Source organism: Amaranthus tricolor, chromosome 10 (assembly GCF_026212465.1).
Source record: "Amaranthus tricolor cultivar Red isolate AtriRed21 chromosome 10, ASM2621246v1, whole genome shotgun sequence".
Classification (NCBI taxonomy): Eukaryota; Viridiplantae; Streptophyta; class Magnoliopsida; order Caryophyllales; family Amaranthaceae; genus Amaranthus; species Amaranthus tricolor.
This window is the reverse complement of record NC_080056.1, coordinates 24,581,530-24,598,781: the sequence shown is the minus strand read 5'-3', so window position 1 is coordinate 24,598,781 and position 17,252 is coordinate 24,581,530. Positions and strand designations below refer to the sequence as shown.

General features: G+C 32.7%; 1 protein-coding gene across 1 annotated transcript; it reads right to left on the bottom strand.

Moving 5' to 3' along the window:
• Positions 1–12,691: 12,691 nt before the first annotated feature.
• Positions 12,692–14,921, bottom strand: LOC130825355 (40S ribosomal protein S15a-1-like). Its single transcript, XM_057690523.1, has 3 exons — positions 14,574–14,921; positions 13,211–13,358; positions 12,692–13,103 (listed from the first exon to the last, which is right to left on the bottom strand). The coding sequence occupies exons 2-3, from the start codon at positions 13,341–13,343 to the stop codon at positions 13,003–13,005; spliced, it is 234 nt and encodes a 77-aa protein (XP_057546506.1). The 5' UTR covers positions 13,344–13,358; positions 14,574–14,921; the 3' UTR covers positions 12,692–13,002.
• Positions 14,922–17,252: the final 2,331 nt, after the last annotated feature.

Genomic DNA, 17,252 nt, shown 5'->3' with positions numbered 1-17,252 from the left:
TCTTGCTCTTCAATTTCTTTAATACTTTCTTTGTTGCTTTCTTGGCTTTCATTTCATTCATGTCTTCTAGAATAGATTTATTACTTTCCATGTTTATTGCTTTAATACATTAATGTGTTTGAGTAGTGTCTTTAGGGGCTTTAGATTGGAAAAACCGTAGGTTTGGTCTTAACTTCAATGTTTAGGATTAGGGTTGAGATTGATGATAAATTTTTATAGATATTCGATTGGAGTCTTGTCCTACCACTCCTTAGGAGACATAGGGCGATTATAGGTTGTTCGTGTGGCTTATAGTGTCATAAACTTCCTCTCGCTATCTAGAGTATCTTGATTGATTATCGTTCAATCTTCCTTAACCTAGCTTATCTTTATCCTTAATAGATCTTTCTAGGGTGGACCTAGTCTATTCCCCGCTTGTCTTTCATTATTTAGTTTCACTTTTCATTCTTGTCATTAGTTTAGTTCACCCACCAACCAACCTTCCATACAACTTTCCCACATCAAGCTTAGAGTCTAGCATCCTTTGTCCTTGTGGTTCAACCCCCGACTTACTATTACACTCGTTGTAGTAGTATTAGGGTGATTATAAACATTGTTTGCATAGCCCAAGGCTTTTAGTATTAACGACGTCCTAAAAGACAGTTATCAAAGTACAAAAAAAAGAAAAAAAAAAGAAAAACAAATCTTAACAACCATTCTTCTTTTATTTGCCTAAAATACCACATCAAGAGTTTAGATCAACACCACGCTACTACTACTGCCGCCCCTTTGCAACCACTAAGCGCAAATAGCCGTAGTACCTCCTTTGCTCCAGCTCAACACTGTCACACACGACGATCAACAACCATGTCGACGGTGATGAAATTTGCTTGAGTCTTGTGGTAGCCTCATTCCTTTATCAACACTTATATGGTTTTTATCTCTAATGGTACTCAATCTTTTCCCATTCTTCTATTTATTCTTAACGTTTCTTTGCTTCGACATTACCTTACTATTACGGTCATTCAATCAATACTTAGATAATTTCACACAAGTACATCACATTTTTACTACTACCAGTTGACTTTGACTTTGACTTTGACTTTGACCAACTTAAATGGTATCTTCTTTTGTGGGGCCGCATGCGAAGATAAACTTTCGGGTTTAAAGATACAATTCCAAACATTTTTGAAAAACTATAGTATATGGAAAATGATTGTGTTGAATATAGTTGAGATTGTATAATAGTGGGGCTGCTAAGACATTTCTCAAAAAAGCTAAAAACTTGCAAAATTATTCCAGTTTTTATTATTCATGTTTATTGTCTACTTAGACTAATCTAGGTTCGAATTTATCACATTCTTTTTTTCTGCAAGCTTTGGTCAATCAATTATAAATTAATTAGTATACAAATGTTCATTACATATAGAAGAATAATATAAACTTTTTTTGAACTGGATGTAATATATTGTGTTTGGTATTATTAATAGCGAATCAATCTTAAAAATAATTTTATTGTAAGCTATCTATTTTGGGCTGCATTTCTTGACTCCACGTATCACTCACTCTTTATGGAGCAACATAGGAAATGGCACAAAACAAGTAATTATTGGGCCAAATGTTCATTGTTCAACGATTAAGGCTTAAGCTTTTAGTAGCTAAAAGCTTATAATTTTAAAATGACATTTGTACTAATATAGCAAAACTCAAATATAAATTAAAAATCAATCCCAAACAAACATAAAGTAGAAACAAAACTCACTAAATGGAAAATTTTGTTTCATGAAACTAACTCTATGCGCTTGAAGTTGGTATAAAATTTTTCCCTTAAATTAAATTATTTTATAAAGTAAAACAAGCAAATTCAAGGTCATTTTTTGTATCTTTCAATAATTGACCTCAGTGTACTTATGATAATCTAGTAGACAATAAACAAAAAAATGGCAGCAAGTAGACATGTGCATTAGGGCGGATAAGGGTTGGTCGAAATTAAAGTATTAAAATATTAAGATAGGAATGAATAAGTTTAATTATATGTAAAAATTATGATTTAAATATAAAGAGTGTTTGTAAATACTCTCTCTATCCCATTGAATTTGCATTATTTTTAATTTGGTTCGTTCTACTTAATTTGCATGATTTCTATTTTTGGAAAATAAACCACTATTTCCTTTTAATCTGATCTATACATTTTATAAACACGTGTTTATGAACTTAATCACATTCAAATCTACAGCCGATCTCAATGAAACTTTATCTCACAAGAATTTGTGAATACTATTTTTTATGTGTATATAATGTAATTATGATGTGTTTGGTGAAAATTTAGTGATATAAATTATCTTGTAATTAATAAATATTTTTTTTTGATTTCATAGTATGTTTTTCTAGTAGTCTTTTAGTTTTGTTTTGTTTTTCTTTTTTTTCTTTTATATATATATATATATATATATATATATATATATATATATATATATATATATATATATATATATATATATATATATATATATATATATATATATATATATATATGTATATATTTTCTATACAAATATAATTTATAAATTGTAATATAGTTTTTATTTGTGGTTCTATTAATTTATCAACCAAAACAAAAAAACTAATAAGTTTCCATTAGATCATAACCTTTTAGTCTTTGGTGTTGTAGTAAATGATTTGGAATATTGTTAAAATAGTAAGTCGTCATTATCATCATACCAATGTATCCCGCCCATATAAAAACCATGAGTAGGGTCTGGGGAGGGAAGGACGGCGGCAACTCATACCCAGAAAGGAGAGCGCGACCAAAGAGTCTTTCAACTCAAGGGAAAACAAGAAACGTTCCTGCAACGAAAAGAGTTAGGTAAAGTTGAAGCTACCTCCGTAAGCCTGCATTTGAATAATAATAATAATAATAATAATAATAATAATAATAATAATAATAATAATAATATAATAATAATAATAATTAATAATAATAATAATAATAATAATAATAATAATAATAATAATAATAATAGTATAATAATAATAATAATAATAATAATAATAATAATAATAATAATAATAATAATATAATAATAATAATAATAATAATAATAATAATAATAATAATAATAATAATAACAATAATAATAATAATAATAATAATAATAATAATAATAATAATAATAATATTAAAAATAATAATAATAATAATAATAATAATAATAATAATAATAATAATAATAATAATAATAATAATAATAATAATAATAATAATAATCATAATAAATAACAATATTAATAATAATAATAATAATAATAATAATAATAATAATAATAATAATAATAATAATAATAATAATAATAATAAAATAAACGAGAAAAAGGCAAAGAACAAAAACACCAACATGCAAGTACAAGGGAATTAGTAGTCTGAAACACGAATGAGGCGTCTCCAACTACTCATATCCCTGGTCAGGTTCTCAGAGAGGTGTAACTCATGCAAATATATTTATATTTGCTCTTCCCATGTTCTCCTAGGTCTTCTTCGGCTTCTCTTACCCTCTACTATGATGCTTTTAATTCTCCTCATAGAGGCGTCAAAAGTCATTCTACGCACATGTCCAAACCATCTCAATCTATTTTCGCGCATCTTTGCTGAAATAGGGGCAACCCCTAGCCTCTCTCTAAACTCATGGTTCCTAATTCAATCCATCAATGTGTGACCGCACATCCACCTCAACATATGCATTTCTATAACTTTCATCCTATATATGTTCGAAAGTCTTCTTTACAGGCCAACATTCTTAGCTGTACAACAAGCTGGCTGATTGCCACTCGGTAAAATTTACCTTTTAATCTACTTGGAAACTTCTTATCGCATAACACCCCGTTGGCTGCTCGCCACTTGAGCCAACCCGCTTGTATACTGTGGGTAATATTTCTGTCAATCACCCTATTACTCTGAATAATCGATTCCAGATACCTGTACTTGGTTGTACTTGTAACAACTTCTTCACCGATGGACACCTTTGGTTCTCCAACCGGCGATGTCCAACTAAAGTCGCATAGTAAATATTCAGTCTTCGTATAGCTTATGCGCAGCCCTTTACTTTCTAAAATTCCTTCTACTCTTCCAATTTATTCCTAACCTCCTCTTTAGTTTTAGCTACCAAAACGATATCATCAAGAAATAACATGCACCATGGTACCGTTTCCCAGTTAAATTTAGAAATCTTTTCCCTAATGATTGTAAAAATAAAAGGAGTTAGTGCAAATCCCTAATGTAGTCCTACTTTAGCTACGAAAGGCTCTGTTATTCCCATCCAAGTCTGAATGTTAGTCGAAACTCTATCATACATATCCCATATAGCTTCAATGTACCTTAAAGAAATACCTCTAGCCTTGAGGCTATCCCATATGATGTGTCATGGTAAGCTATCATATGCTTTCTCCAAGTCGATGAACCCCATATGCAAATCATTCTTCCGCTCCCTGTATTTTTTTCCATCATTCTCTTCAAAATATAGCCTCAGTAGTTGACCTTCCTTGCATGAAACCAAATTGGTTCTCCCTGATCATCGTCTCTTGTCTGATCCTCGTCTCTATCACTCTTTCCCACAATTTCATTGTGTGACTTAGGAGTTTGATTCCTCTATAGTTCCCACAAACTTGCGTATCACCTTTGTTTTTATACAGTGGTATTAGTATGGTATTCCTCCTTTCTTGTGGCATCTTATGCGTCCTCAAGATAACATTGAAGAGGTTAGTCAACCAATGAATGCCCTTTACTTCTAAACTCCTGCACACCTCAATCGGGATGTTATCTGGTCCAATTGCCTTTGTTCTCCCCATCTTTTTGAGAGCTTCTCCTACTTCCTTTGTGGTAATATCACTCTCTAACCTATAGTCACGTGGTCTTTAGACGTCGGAAGTTTTTCTATCCTCCTCCTTTGGCACCCTAGTCTCATTGAACAGTTCAGAGTAATATTGACGTCATCTTGTTTTGATGTCCTCTTGTCTCAGGAGAACTCGTCCTCCCTCAGCTTTAATGTATTTCACTGTTTCTAAGTCTTACTATTGCCTGGACATAATTTTTGCCAACCTAATAATATGCTTCTCCCCCTCTTTGGTACCAAGCTTCAGATAGAAGTCCTCATAGACACGCCTTTTCGCCTCTACTACTGTTTTCTTTGCCACCCGCTATGCTTCTTTATAGCTTTCTCACTTTTGTATCCTACCCTCCTCCTCCGTGCATGTCAAAAGTTCCTTAAATCTCTTGTTTTTGTCCTTTATCTTTCTCTTCAACTCATCGTTCCACCACCACGACTCTTTATACGCTTTTCGTTTTCCTAACGACACCCCAAAGTCTCTTTTGCCACTTTTCGAATGGTTTCAGCCATAGTCACCCACATTTTAGTTGTATCATTAGACTGACTTGGGTATCCCAACGAGTTAATCCTGCTTGACAGGATAGTGGTAACATCTCTTTTAAGTCTCCCTCACATAATCTTTTCCCTGAATTCTATTTTCTTTTCGACAATTTTATTCCTCATCCGAAACGCTAGTACTAATAATCTATGTTCGGTGGGCATCTCTGTACTGAGCACCAATTTTCAATCCAAGCACGAGTTTCCGTCCCTCTTGCGTACTAACCAATAATCAACTTGGGTTGCATGTCCACCACTCTTATATGAAATCAAATGTTCATCTTTCTTTCTAAAGATCAAATTTGCTATAATCAATTTGGAATATCGTTAGAATAGTAAGTATAATGTGTATATATTAGAGAAAGGTGATTGGGTACCTAAAAGAAAAACCTTAATAACGGGGGGGGGGGGGGGGGGGGGGGGGGGGGGGGGGGGGAGGGAGGGGGGGGAGAGAGAATTGGATTTTGATAATTATGTATGCTTCAACGATGGTCTATATTCCAAGTCAATATCCAGTTGTTCCTATAGAGCTGAATCTCCTTATTATTACACTTACATTGGATTTCTAAATAAAGAGGTTCGAATCAAAATAATTATATTTTTTTTTATTAAAATGTGTGGGCATACGGAGGTGAGTTCTTAATTGGGCCTCGAAAGAAGATGAATCTAGATAAATAATATAAAAGGACGTGTTAGGGTTGTGAGTACTCCTTCCTTCACTCACAAAAATGTCACGCCTCTCCTCCTCCTCTCTTCTCTCTTCTCTTCCCTCTCCCTCACTGCTGAGCCACGAAACCACCAACCAGCAGCCCAGCCGCGGCGGCCACCGGTCTTCCCTCTCTTCTCTCTGTGACGCAGCTGCTTCTTCCCCTTTAAACAACCACGACAGTAGCAACCTAGGGTGTTGCATTTGCTGCGCGTGCCGCCAGCCACGGTGGCCAGTTTGGGGTCCTCTCTCCGACCAGTTCGGTCCCGTGCCACCACTAGCACAACCTTAACTTACATATTTTCCCTTTTTTCTAGTTTTAATATTGTGAGCCATCTCCTCTTTTCTCTAATTTATTTTTCTAGCTTTTAATTGGAGTTTTATTAAGCGTATTGAGTTTGAGGTTGGTTGTGTTAATTTCACTGAATCTTTTGTGGGTAAGAACGTGATTGATAAATTAAACATGTTTATAACTTAGGGTTTGAAGTGTGATATGAAATTATGGGTGATGTATTGGTTTTGTATTAGTTTTTATGAATCTTAGTATGGATACTAATTAAATATGTTATCTATGAACACCAAATGACTAAGGTTTGAATTTAGAAATGAAATTACAAATAATGGGTGTTTTATACTATATTTTGGTGATGATTGATTAAATAACTTTAAAAGTTATTTTAAGATTTGATCGATTGGTTATTATTGTGAATAATTAGTAATGGTGATGATGTTAGTTGACTATGAAAGTGATTTTGATTGTTTAAATTGAGAATAATAGCTACTAATTGTTGTGGTGTGATTGTTGTGAATTACAAATACCTTTATTAGGTTGTTATTGAAGTTATAGATACATGATATTAGTAAGCCAAAAGCATAATGTCAACTTATCGTCGATGGTTGCTAAAGTTAATTGTTGTATTGTTTTGACTATAGTTCTTAATAGCTTTGGAGAATGTAACGAATGATATTCCGATACGATAACTCTAATATTTGGCCTTATCCTTATATTAATGTCATATTAAAATTGTAAGATTTGGTTGTGATTAGTTATTTTTTTTTAGGTAACGCGAGCCGATATGCTCAAAATTAGTTGATTTAAAGAAACGATTCACACATACTTCTACTTTATATTGATGGAAAGACTTATGTTGTGTTGAGTTAATGATTTTGACTTGTATTGAGTGAGTTGTGTGCGTGCTAGAGTAATCGAAAACTCATGTTGAATGGGTGATAGCGGTTACTTTGATATTTAGTTTGGTATGGCAAAGTAGTTAAGGGAACTTATTAGTTGTACTCATAACTTATATAGGTGCCCATTTCGTAAGAGGAAAGTAGAGCCTTAGTTGGGTGATTTCGTGACTTTTGATCGTGCAGTGACGCTTACAGGTACATATACGCAGTAACTAACCCTTATATGCAATTTGCTTTAAGACATTATTGTTTATTGTGATAATATACATTGCATTGAAACTATGAGACACTATTGAGTACACTTTACATGAAGAGCTATCGACTATGAAATCCTTGCGCTTAGAATAGTTTAGAGAATGAGAGTTAATAGAGGGCGAGAACTACCCCTTATCAATTTAAGAATTAGATTATGCCTTAATTTGAGTTTGACTATTTCAAAGGTGAATTTCATATTTTTGTTGAGTGGCTCAGTGGGTTTTGGCATGCTGCTATCCCATGGCGCTCATTAATAGTCGAAAGTGGAACTACCCAAGAACATATGGTTCGGGTTGGAAAGCACGTAATGAAATTAAGAAGTATAAGTGGCCGATAAACGGTTACAAATCTGTGCTTGCGTCTTATGAAATCATCTTATGTTGTTTTATAATATAATGTTATCTAGTAGTTGGCCTTATTATATTTGATGCTAGTTACTGACGTGTACGTGTTTGTGTTTATGTTTGATTGTTGATGACTTTCTATGATTGTCTTGCTATGACACATTGGCCTTTGGTCTAATGTCGAGCAGTAGGAGGATCATGGACAGGCGTAGCAGGTATTGGAGCTTCAATTGCATTGCATTGCATTGGGGGAGAGTGATGAGGGCGAAGCATAACCTGTGTCATGCCGCTATCTTTCGATTTTGTAGCTCTATTTATCTTTTGTAAACTTTGGTTGTATATGTTTTGTTATGAGGCCTGGTGTCCTCCCTCGTATATTTGTATTTTCGCTGCGTAGTTTATAACTCTGTATGGCATAAGGAGTTAAGTCTCTTTTAAAACGCAAACGTCGACACTGGAACCACGATCCATGTTTGGCATGTTCATTTGAGAAGCCGGCAACGAATCATTCCGCCGTGGCATAGTTTTGATAGGCCGTTGGTGCCTTTACTTTATTAGCTTCTAAATAACTTTTGTTTTTCTACAAAGGCGCACAGTTTTAAGGCAGATGCTGCCGAAATTTCCACTCACCTTTTTAAAGTTAATATCTAACGTTTATCTAAATTCTCTTCCTTTTTCTTTTATGTAACACCCGAATTTCCTCCCGTCCTTTACGGTTTTGGTTTCGTTAAGGGGTCGGAAATTCTGGGGTGTTACAGTTATTTTCGCATGTTTTAATGGAGCGTCTTACTGGTGATTCTTGGATTGTTTCATTATGTTTGGTGAAGTACTTAAACGAGGAAATCAATATATGGATAATGGATGAAGATGATGCTACGAAGGGTGAGAAATTATGTTCATTGAGGTGGCTATTAAAACTAAATATTAAAGAAAACATGGGGCTTAAGGATGCCTTACATTGGACAAATAGTTTTTCTGTTGTGGACAAACAATTTATATTTGGTAATTCTAACGGCAATATTTATCGGTATCAACTAGAGGGCACAAATCTTGAAAAGTTGGAAAAGATTGACAAGTATAAACGTAGTAACAAACTTCGATTCAATTCTTATTCCGCAACTCTTCGGCCTTGCTCCAAGAATTTCATAGAGTCTTCTCTAAAAATAGAATAATTTCAATGCATTGTTTCTAACAATTTGTAGTCAAGCATTATTAATTTAGTTTTTTATATAATGCAGTGTTTTTTTTTATTCCATTTGTATGTTTCAATTCTCGTTTTCTAAATTCTCTACTATTAGACATTGATATTTTCTATAAAAATATTATAATCATACAAAGTGAAGTACGATTAATTGAACACATAAATTTTGAACACAATCTATAAGATTTTAAGAATACGATAAGTTTAAAAATATTTGACATGTAAATATAAATACCACTAAAATTAAACTGTTGATGGGGTATATGAAACATTAATAAATACTCATTAATCAGCTAATGATCCATCAATTGAGGTAATAGTTAAACATTATAATTTTGATCATCATTATTATTTTTCAAAATGTAGATTAATAAATGTCTTAGTTTTAAAATCTGCAGATATAGTTTCCTGGGCTCAAATAATTGATAATTTGGCAATGATTAAATATATGAAATAAAAAATTGTATGTCAGTAATTTAAATTTAATTTGATTCTAAAAAATGGATATTTTAAACGGAAAAACATTAATAAATTTAGGTAATAGGTAAATATTATAATTTCAATCATCATTTTGTTTTGGAATAATTTTTCAGCACAATGTTTAAGCTCATACTTGTCTTATCAATGTCTTATGTTTTCTATAAGTTTAATCATTTCATTTTACAATTCAAGTAATGCTAAGACGGTCTCACGGTAAGATTATCTCCATTGGGGTGGCTCAATATACACATTCTGTCTTAAAATAACTACTTATAAGGTTAGAATGATTACTTATGATCTTAATATAATTATAATCTTGATCACGTTCATGTTTTGGAGTAATAGTTGAACACTATTTATCATGCAAAAATTTAAAACTCATCTTGCCTTATCAAAATCTCTTATGTTTTCTATAACTATAATCATTTCATTTTACAACTCAAGTAATACTAAGGATTCATGTTTCTTATAAAATCTGATTTTTAAATTTTGCATTAGGATATTTTAGAACATTAATTCTTAAATGAGATGGTCTATGGTAAAATCATTTTTATTAGGCTGGTCAAATATATACATTTTGTTTTAAAATGATCAATAATAATGTTGAATTGATCGATTAGAATTTTAAAATGATCATTTTTTAAAGTTTTAGAGTAATTATTTATTATTTATAATCGTAAAACGATAAGTTATGATCAGTATTAATCCTAAAATGCCCAGATTGTTATACCCGCGAATTGGACCGGTCTAAATTGACGGTCTCATTATGAGGCCGTCTTGTCGAAGATCAGCTGAATGTTAATTTAATCATTTATAATTTTTTAAATAATGAATTTTTATAGTTTTAAAGTAATTACTTATAATCTTAAAGTGATCAGTTACGATCGTAAAGTAATCAATTAAAGAAATGGGCTAATGACACGCTATTATACAAGATAAACTGATTTTAGAAATGTGAATTAAAAATAGACGTAGCTTTAATATATTTCTCTTATATCAAAAATTGAATTTTAAAAGACGGAATAACTTAATTTAATTGACATGCCGTAATCCAAAGTGGAAATACTTCCTTTTAAAGAAGATTTCAAAAAACATTTTAAAGTGGTGCATATGTAAATAGTTTTACCAGTTTTTGTGTTTTTTATAAGTACAGTCATATCTCTTTACAACATAGGCAATCCCAACGTTTTAAGTTTCTTCATTTTCTTCCTTTGTTCCATTTCCTCTGTGAAAAAGCTTTCTCGGTTATGGAAATGTGGAATCATGAACCGTTTTATAACTCAAATGATAATGACGGTGTTTATAAGGGTGACTGTTCGATTGAGTCTGTTCAGTTGTTATACTATTCAACTAACCGAAATTATAATGAAGTTGTGAATCTTGAATAATGAAGTTGTAAATGTGTTGTGTTATAGGTCGACATTATTCTCCATAGTTTATTTGGATTGGTTTACAATGTGCTTAACATTTTTGCTCTATAACAGTGGATTTCAAGGTCCTGTCTTTTATAGAAGAAGTTGTTTATGGATTTTTTTTTAATTCTTTCTGTGGGTAGTTGTTATCTTTCATTTTTCTTTGTCTTTACTGAAGAATATTTTGTGGGTTATAGTTATTTGTATTACATTCGTTGTTGCAGCGTTCTTTGTATTGCTGTTTAGGTTAACAACTGATAACCATTTTGTTTCCATGATTTGCTTCGTGTTAATCAACATTTTTCGACACTTATCGCTTAAAACGACTGAACTTACAATGCTAGTAACTAAGTTATGTAATACTTAGAATATTTAAATGAAATTCTATAGCAGATTTGGGTGTTCATTATTGTTGTTCACTTAATGTTCAGTAAGTAACATTAGGAAGTCTATTAAGGTTGAAAAGCCACATATTATCTCAAACATATCGAAAGATACTGGTAAAATTTAAACAATTAGCTGAAAGTTGTTTGCACAATGTTTTGTTTCATGCATAATAAATGTATAGCATAATAGATGCATATTAATATAGCGTTCATAAGATTGCCGATATGCAAAGTGGTAATGATACAAAAGTTGCATTGCCACAATGAAAAGCTTCCAAAAGTTTATAAAAAAAACAGTCCAAAAGCAATTCAAATACTACTTCAGGTTTTGGAGTCATCTGGTTTATTGTTACATTCCATTTGATCAAATTTTAAACGGTGACGCGTCTGCACATCATGTCTTGTTGGAGTTGCTGTTGGTGGAATTAGTGCAGATGATGAAGTAGGCAAAGATGGATCAAATAAGACAATTGCGTAGCTGCCGATTCCTCAGAGTCAATGAGATTCGTAGAAACCCTGCTGACCTTAAAATACGTCGCTGGCCCTTGGCTTGATAGCATAATAAGACAAATAACAGTTGGATTACCATTAAGAGTTCCATAAAGTGGATCAAAGAAACCGAAAAGCTTAGAAACATCTTTTAAAAGAATTTTACAAGTAGTGGCGCTGATTTCCTCAAAGCAAATCGTGTCCTGCCACTCAAAAACATAGGTGGCGCTTTTAATGTATATTCTAACACAACAAAAACCTTAACGTCATCCTTAAATAAGTGGATACCAAAGGGGATGCCTTACACAGACCAAAAGATGTAGTTTATACACTAAGGTCAATAAAAAAACAAGTATCTCTATGTGCATATAAGTAGGTAGATGTAATCTAAGCTACAGAATTTGTCCGGCAAGTTATTTATATGTCATGACTAACACATAATGAAAATAAATACATGTGTACAATGCCAACCCAACAAATCACATAAATACTATTGTATATGCACAAACCAACACATAACTGACCATGCATACAACAAAAGAGCAATGGATACAAATGCTGATTTTATCACACTACTAGATAAAAGACTTGTTGCAACGGTTAAGGACCGTTGCTGTAGGGCTAAAAAGCGTTGCTAAAACCTTTTTGCGACGGTTACAAACCGTCGTATTTGCTGCCGTTGCCAAAAGTCTTTTGCAACGGCTTCTTGCATCTTTTGCAACGGTAGCAGTTGACTGTTGCCAAAGATACAATCTTTTGGCAACAGTTTCTCTTGGTCGCACAATACCGTTGTAAAAAGTCTTTAATGAAAAAGCTAAGCAAATGATAATTTTAATAATTGATAGCATAAGATGTAATTAGAAATTTGATTACAAATATTATAGTTAAGAAATTTACACGATTAACTTGTTATATCAAAAACTAAGGATCAATTCTTCCATAAACTAGTGCAACCAAATATTCACCTATACATCATTACGTCTAAAAAGTATCGAACAAACAAGTTCACAAAATATTTCCAAAAGCGACACAAAATTATAAATATGTTCTTTTACGGCTCAATTTCATCATCATTTTTTATGGTTTGGCAAAATGATTTCTTTTCATCATCATTCATCCAAAACATAGATGTCGGAAACTCTTCACTTCCATCTTCTAATCCCGACGAACCTCAAACTCCGGCACCCATCGAAGGTCTTTCCAGAACGATGGTCATCAACATACTCGAACTCACCGATGTAACCTGAAATATAAACAAAATAGTAGTTAGCAACATAACCATCACCATGAGCTTGTCCATTTAAGCAGGCACTCAAGAGTAGATCAAACAAGTTTGGCAAAGACCCATACCATGCTTTTGCATGACAAGTAGAAACTTGATGATGACTTTGGATGAGGGCCTAATCAGAACTTGGCGCTTCCCTCGCTTCTCAGCATTGTACATTGTCTTGAGAGCATCATTCAGCACACTAATCCTAACCATTGTTACTCACTTGGGCTGCATACCATGAGACAAAATTTTAGCAATACAATAGGACTGTTCATTGGAATTGAATGGCTAGAAAAAACAGGACTTCAGGTGAGAAGAACACCGGAAATTTTCACATCAACATTACAAATTAAAATTTAGTTGAGGGTTAGAAAGATGTTATTTGAGCGATTCTGTAATGTTGACTGTGAAACCCACAACTTCTGTGATTTAAAAGTAGAGTTCATATAATTCGTTGGTCACATAATCATGTATACTAAATTTTCACTATTTTTTAGGGGGGTTTGTAGCCAGTCTTCACCCACTGATAGCTATGCCCCTAAATGAACATTCACATGCATTCCCAAAATCATTATAATTCAACCAACAAACTCAAGAGATAAATGTCATTCCCAGACAGTTGTATACGCCCTTTAACTAATCAAAAATTAATCTAAGTACACATAATCTATGTTGCAAGAAAAATTCAAAAATATCATTACACAAGAACAAAGACAACTCAAACGATGAAAACAAACTTGATAAATTAGTAAAGAATCTGAGAATAATGACCTAAAGAAGCAAACAACTTCAAACAGCTTATATGCAGGTTACCACCACCAAATTGAGTACCACTTTCATTATTAAACTCAAGCCAAGCAGAATTATTAAAAAGCAAGCACCTTTCCACTCCAAACTATTATTAGGAGAAGAAGAAGCAGCCCCAGCAAATGAAGGAAGAAGCTCAACTGCACGGTTCAATCTAATTATTCAATAAACCATCAAGGTGAACTATCAAGTAACATTTAACAACTTGCAACCAATGAACCAAACAAATTATTCAATTAAACCCATAGTCAAGTACAACCAACTACCAAGCCAGCTAATTTCAGAGTTTGGAGACAAAAAAAAGAGCTTACAAACTCACAACTCCATCAACATCAAGCAAGAACAATTACATCATGGAAAAGTTTAATTTTGCTCCAATTCCATGAGATAAGCCAAAAGAAAACGAAATTATCTTGCAAAATTTAGAAAAAAAAAAAGAAAAAAAAAAGAAACTGCTCATCACTAAGACAAAATTCATGGAAGAAAACGAAAAAACAAGAAACAATACAGTAAATTATCTTGCAAACAATCAAAAACAAGGTACAAAAAACCCAAAATCTGAAAAAAAAAAAAAAAAAAAAAAAAAAACAGATTGTGGTAGATTACAAAAAAAGAAGAAAAAAAAAGAGAAAATACCTTGAGAAAGAAGACGAAGTGTACTGAAGTCTAAAGCAACTTGAAGAGGAAGAGGAAGCGTCGATTGCTGATTTGCTGGAGCCTGGATTGCGATTTGCGGATCGATTATCGAAGTCGAAGACGAAGCAACTTGTCAACTTGAATTGCAGTCAGTGGCTGGCGGACTGGACGAGGAACGGAGGAAGGAGCCGGAGGAAGGAGCCGGAGGAACGAGGAACGGACTGGACTGGAGACGAAGGTCACGAAGATGTCGAAGAGGAAGAATTAAGGAAGATGTCGAAGACGGCAAGACGCGTAGCTTAGGGTTTGTTTTTGGGTTTTCTCTTTCTTCCGCCTCCAGCAGCACTCTTCTTTTGTATTTTTTTATTGTTTTTTTTTTATTTTTTAAAAATCGCATTTTATTTTTTTGGATTGGAGGGTCCACATGCATAAGTTCTTGCAACGGGTGTAAGATAACCGTTGCCTTTTCTAATCTTTTGCAACGGTTTACTTGAACCCGTTGCCTTTTCTTATCTATTGCAACGGTTTTATTGTACCCGTTGCTAAAGCTGTTGCTATAAAATAAACCGTTGCCAAAGGGTGTTGCCTATGCTCTTTTATCTAGTAGTGTCACTAACATGAAATGAAGAAAATATAAAAACACAAATGCTGACTTTATCAAAATAACGAAAACAGTAAAGACCAGATCACCAAATGCACTAAGAGATCAGCAATCATAAAACAGGAAACAACAGTTCACCAAATGCACACAAACTAAAAAGCTAACACACCACACAAACTAAAGAAACGCAATATAAAGCAAAATTCACCAAATGCACTAAAAGACCAGCTATCACAAAACAGTAAAGAACAATTCACCAAATGCACTAATAGTAACACAATGAAGATTAATAAATACAAATACTGATTTAATCATTAACATGAAATGAAGAAAACACAATAAATACATATGCTGATTTTTTGAAAACAATAACAACAACAACATAATAAAGAAACAACATGAAAAAAAAGATCAATAAATAAAAATACTCAATTTATCATTAATTTGTAATCAAGAAAGCACAACAAGTACCAAAAAAAAAACATAATCAGGGAAGAAATAAACGATAAAGAACATACCCAGGTCGTGTTGGAACAAAGTCCAACATTGGGCTTATATATGTAAATATTTATGTGTCATTATAATTAATTGAAACTGTCTTTATGCCCTATTAAAGTGATCTAATAAAAGTTAAAGGGTTTAGGCTTAAATATATCAATAGGTTGTGGGCCTTAAATGTGTAGAGACTCGTTTTATGACTGGATTTTATGATGGGCCGAATTCCAGTCACAAGTTATTATATATATAGCAGTTATGATCCCTAGGTTATACATATTTTCTTTTCTCCTGTCATCCCATTATCAGAGAGAATTAAGAGTGATAACATTATGGGTCGTCACTTTAGGGAATACATGTTAATCTAGAAGATCTAATCGCTTCCGTTTCCAAGATTATCTCCAGCACCATAGAATCATATTCTTCAATTTTGTCCTTTTATTTTGTTCTTCTAATTCAACATAATCGATCCTGTAGTCAGTAATGGTTTTCACCATACTTTGTCCCTTTCAGGTCGTTGGAGTTCAAAAGGCTGTAATTCCCTAAGAGCAGATAAAAAGTGATGGAATAAATACACCTATGACATTACAAAATAGTAAACAACAGTTAACCAAATGCAAAATAGTAAACAACAGTTCACCAAATACACACTATAACACAGACTAAAGAACTAACACACCACATGAAATAAAGAGACTTAATATAAAAAACAATTCACCTAATACACTAAGAGACCATGATTTTATCATTAACATTCAATGAAAAAAACACAATAAATACAAATGCTGATTTTTTCAAGACAACCAAAACAACAACATACCCAATTCCTTGCAAATCAAAACAACAACATAGTAAAGGAATATAATGAAATAAAAGAGCAATAAATACAAATGCTGATTTTATCATTAACATGCAATCAAGAAAGGACATGATGAGGGAACAAATAAATGATAAAGAACATATAAATGATAAAGAACATACCCAATTCCTTACAGATCAAACGCCTAAAATTCCTTTTATTGCAATGTGAGAGACTTAATTAAGCTAAATGGAAGAGGTGAACAGCGTAAGAACATATAAATGATAAAGAACAAACCTATTTCCTTACAGATCAAAAGTGTGAAGTTTCTTGAGAGCAGATAGGAAGCTATAGAATAAATACACATATGAGATTAATGCAATGTAAGAGACTTAATCAAGCTAAATGGAAGAGGTGAACAGTACATGCACGTTATAGCTAGCTAAATGGAAGAGGTGAATAGTAACTACATTAAATGAGTCGATTTACCATGAGATTGTGCTCCTTACTTTTGAGCTAATATACTGTAAGTGGCGGCATGCAAAATCAGATGGAAGTAACTCTAAGTGGCGGCAACATGTGCATGAAAATTGAAATGGCAAGCAACACCATGCCATGCCAGGTGACAAAGCAAATCATTGTTCATAGAGCAATTGTGAACAGTGAAGAATGCTTGCTCGCTTTTTATAGATTATGGATAAGATTCTTAACCATATAATGTTAAATTTACCTTTATACCCTTATAAGTTCATCACTAAATTTTTTTACACATTAAACTTTATTT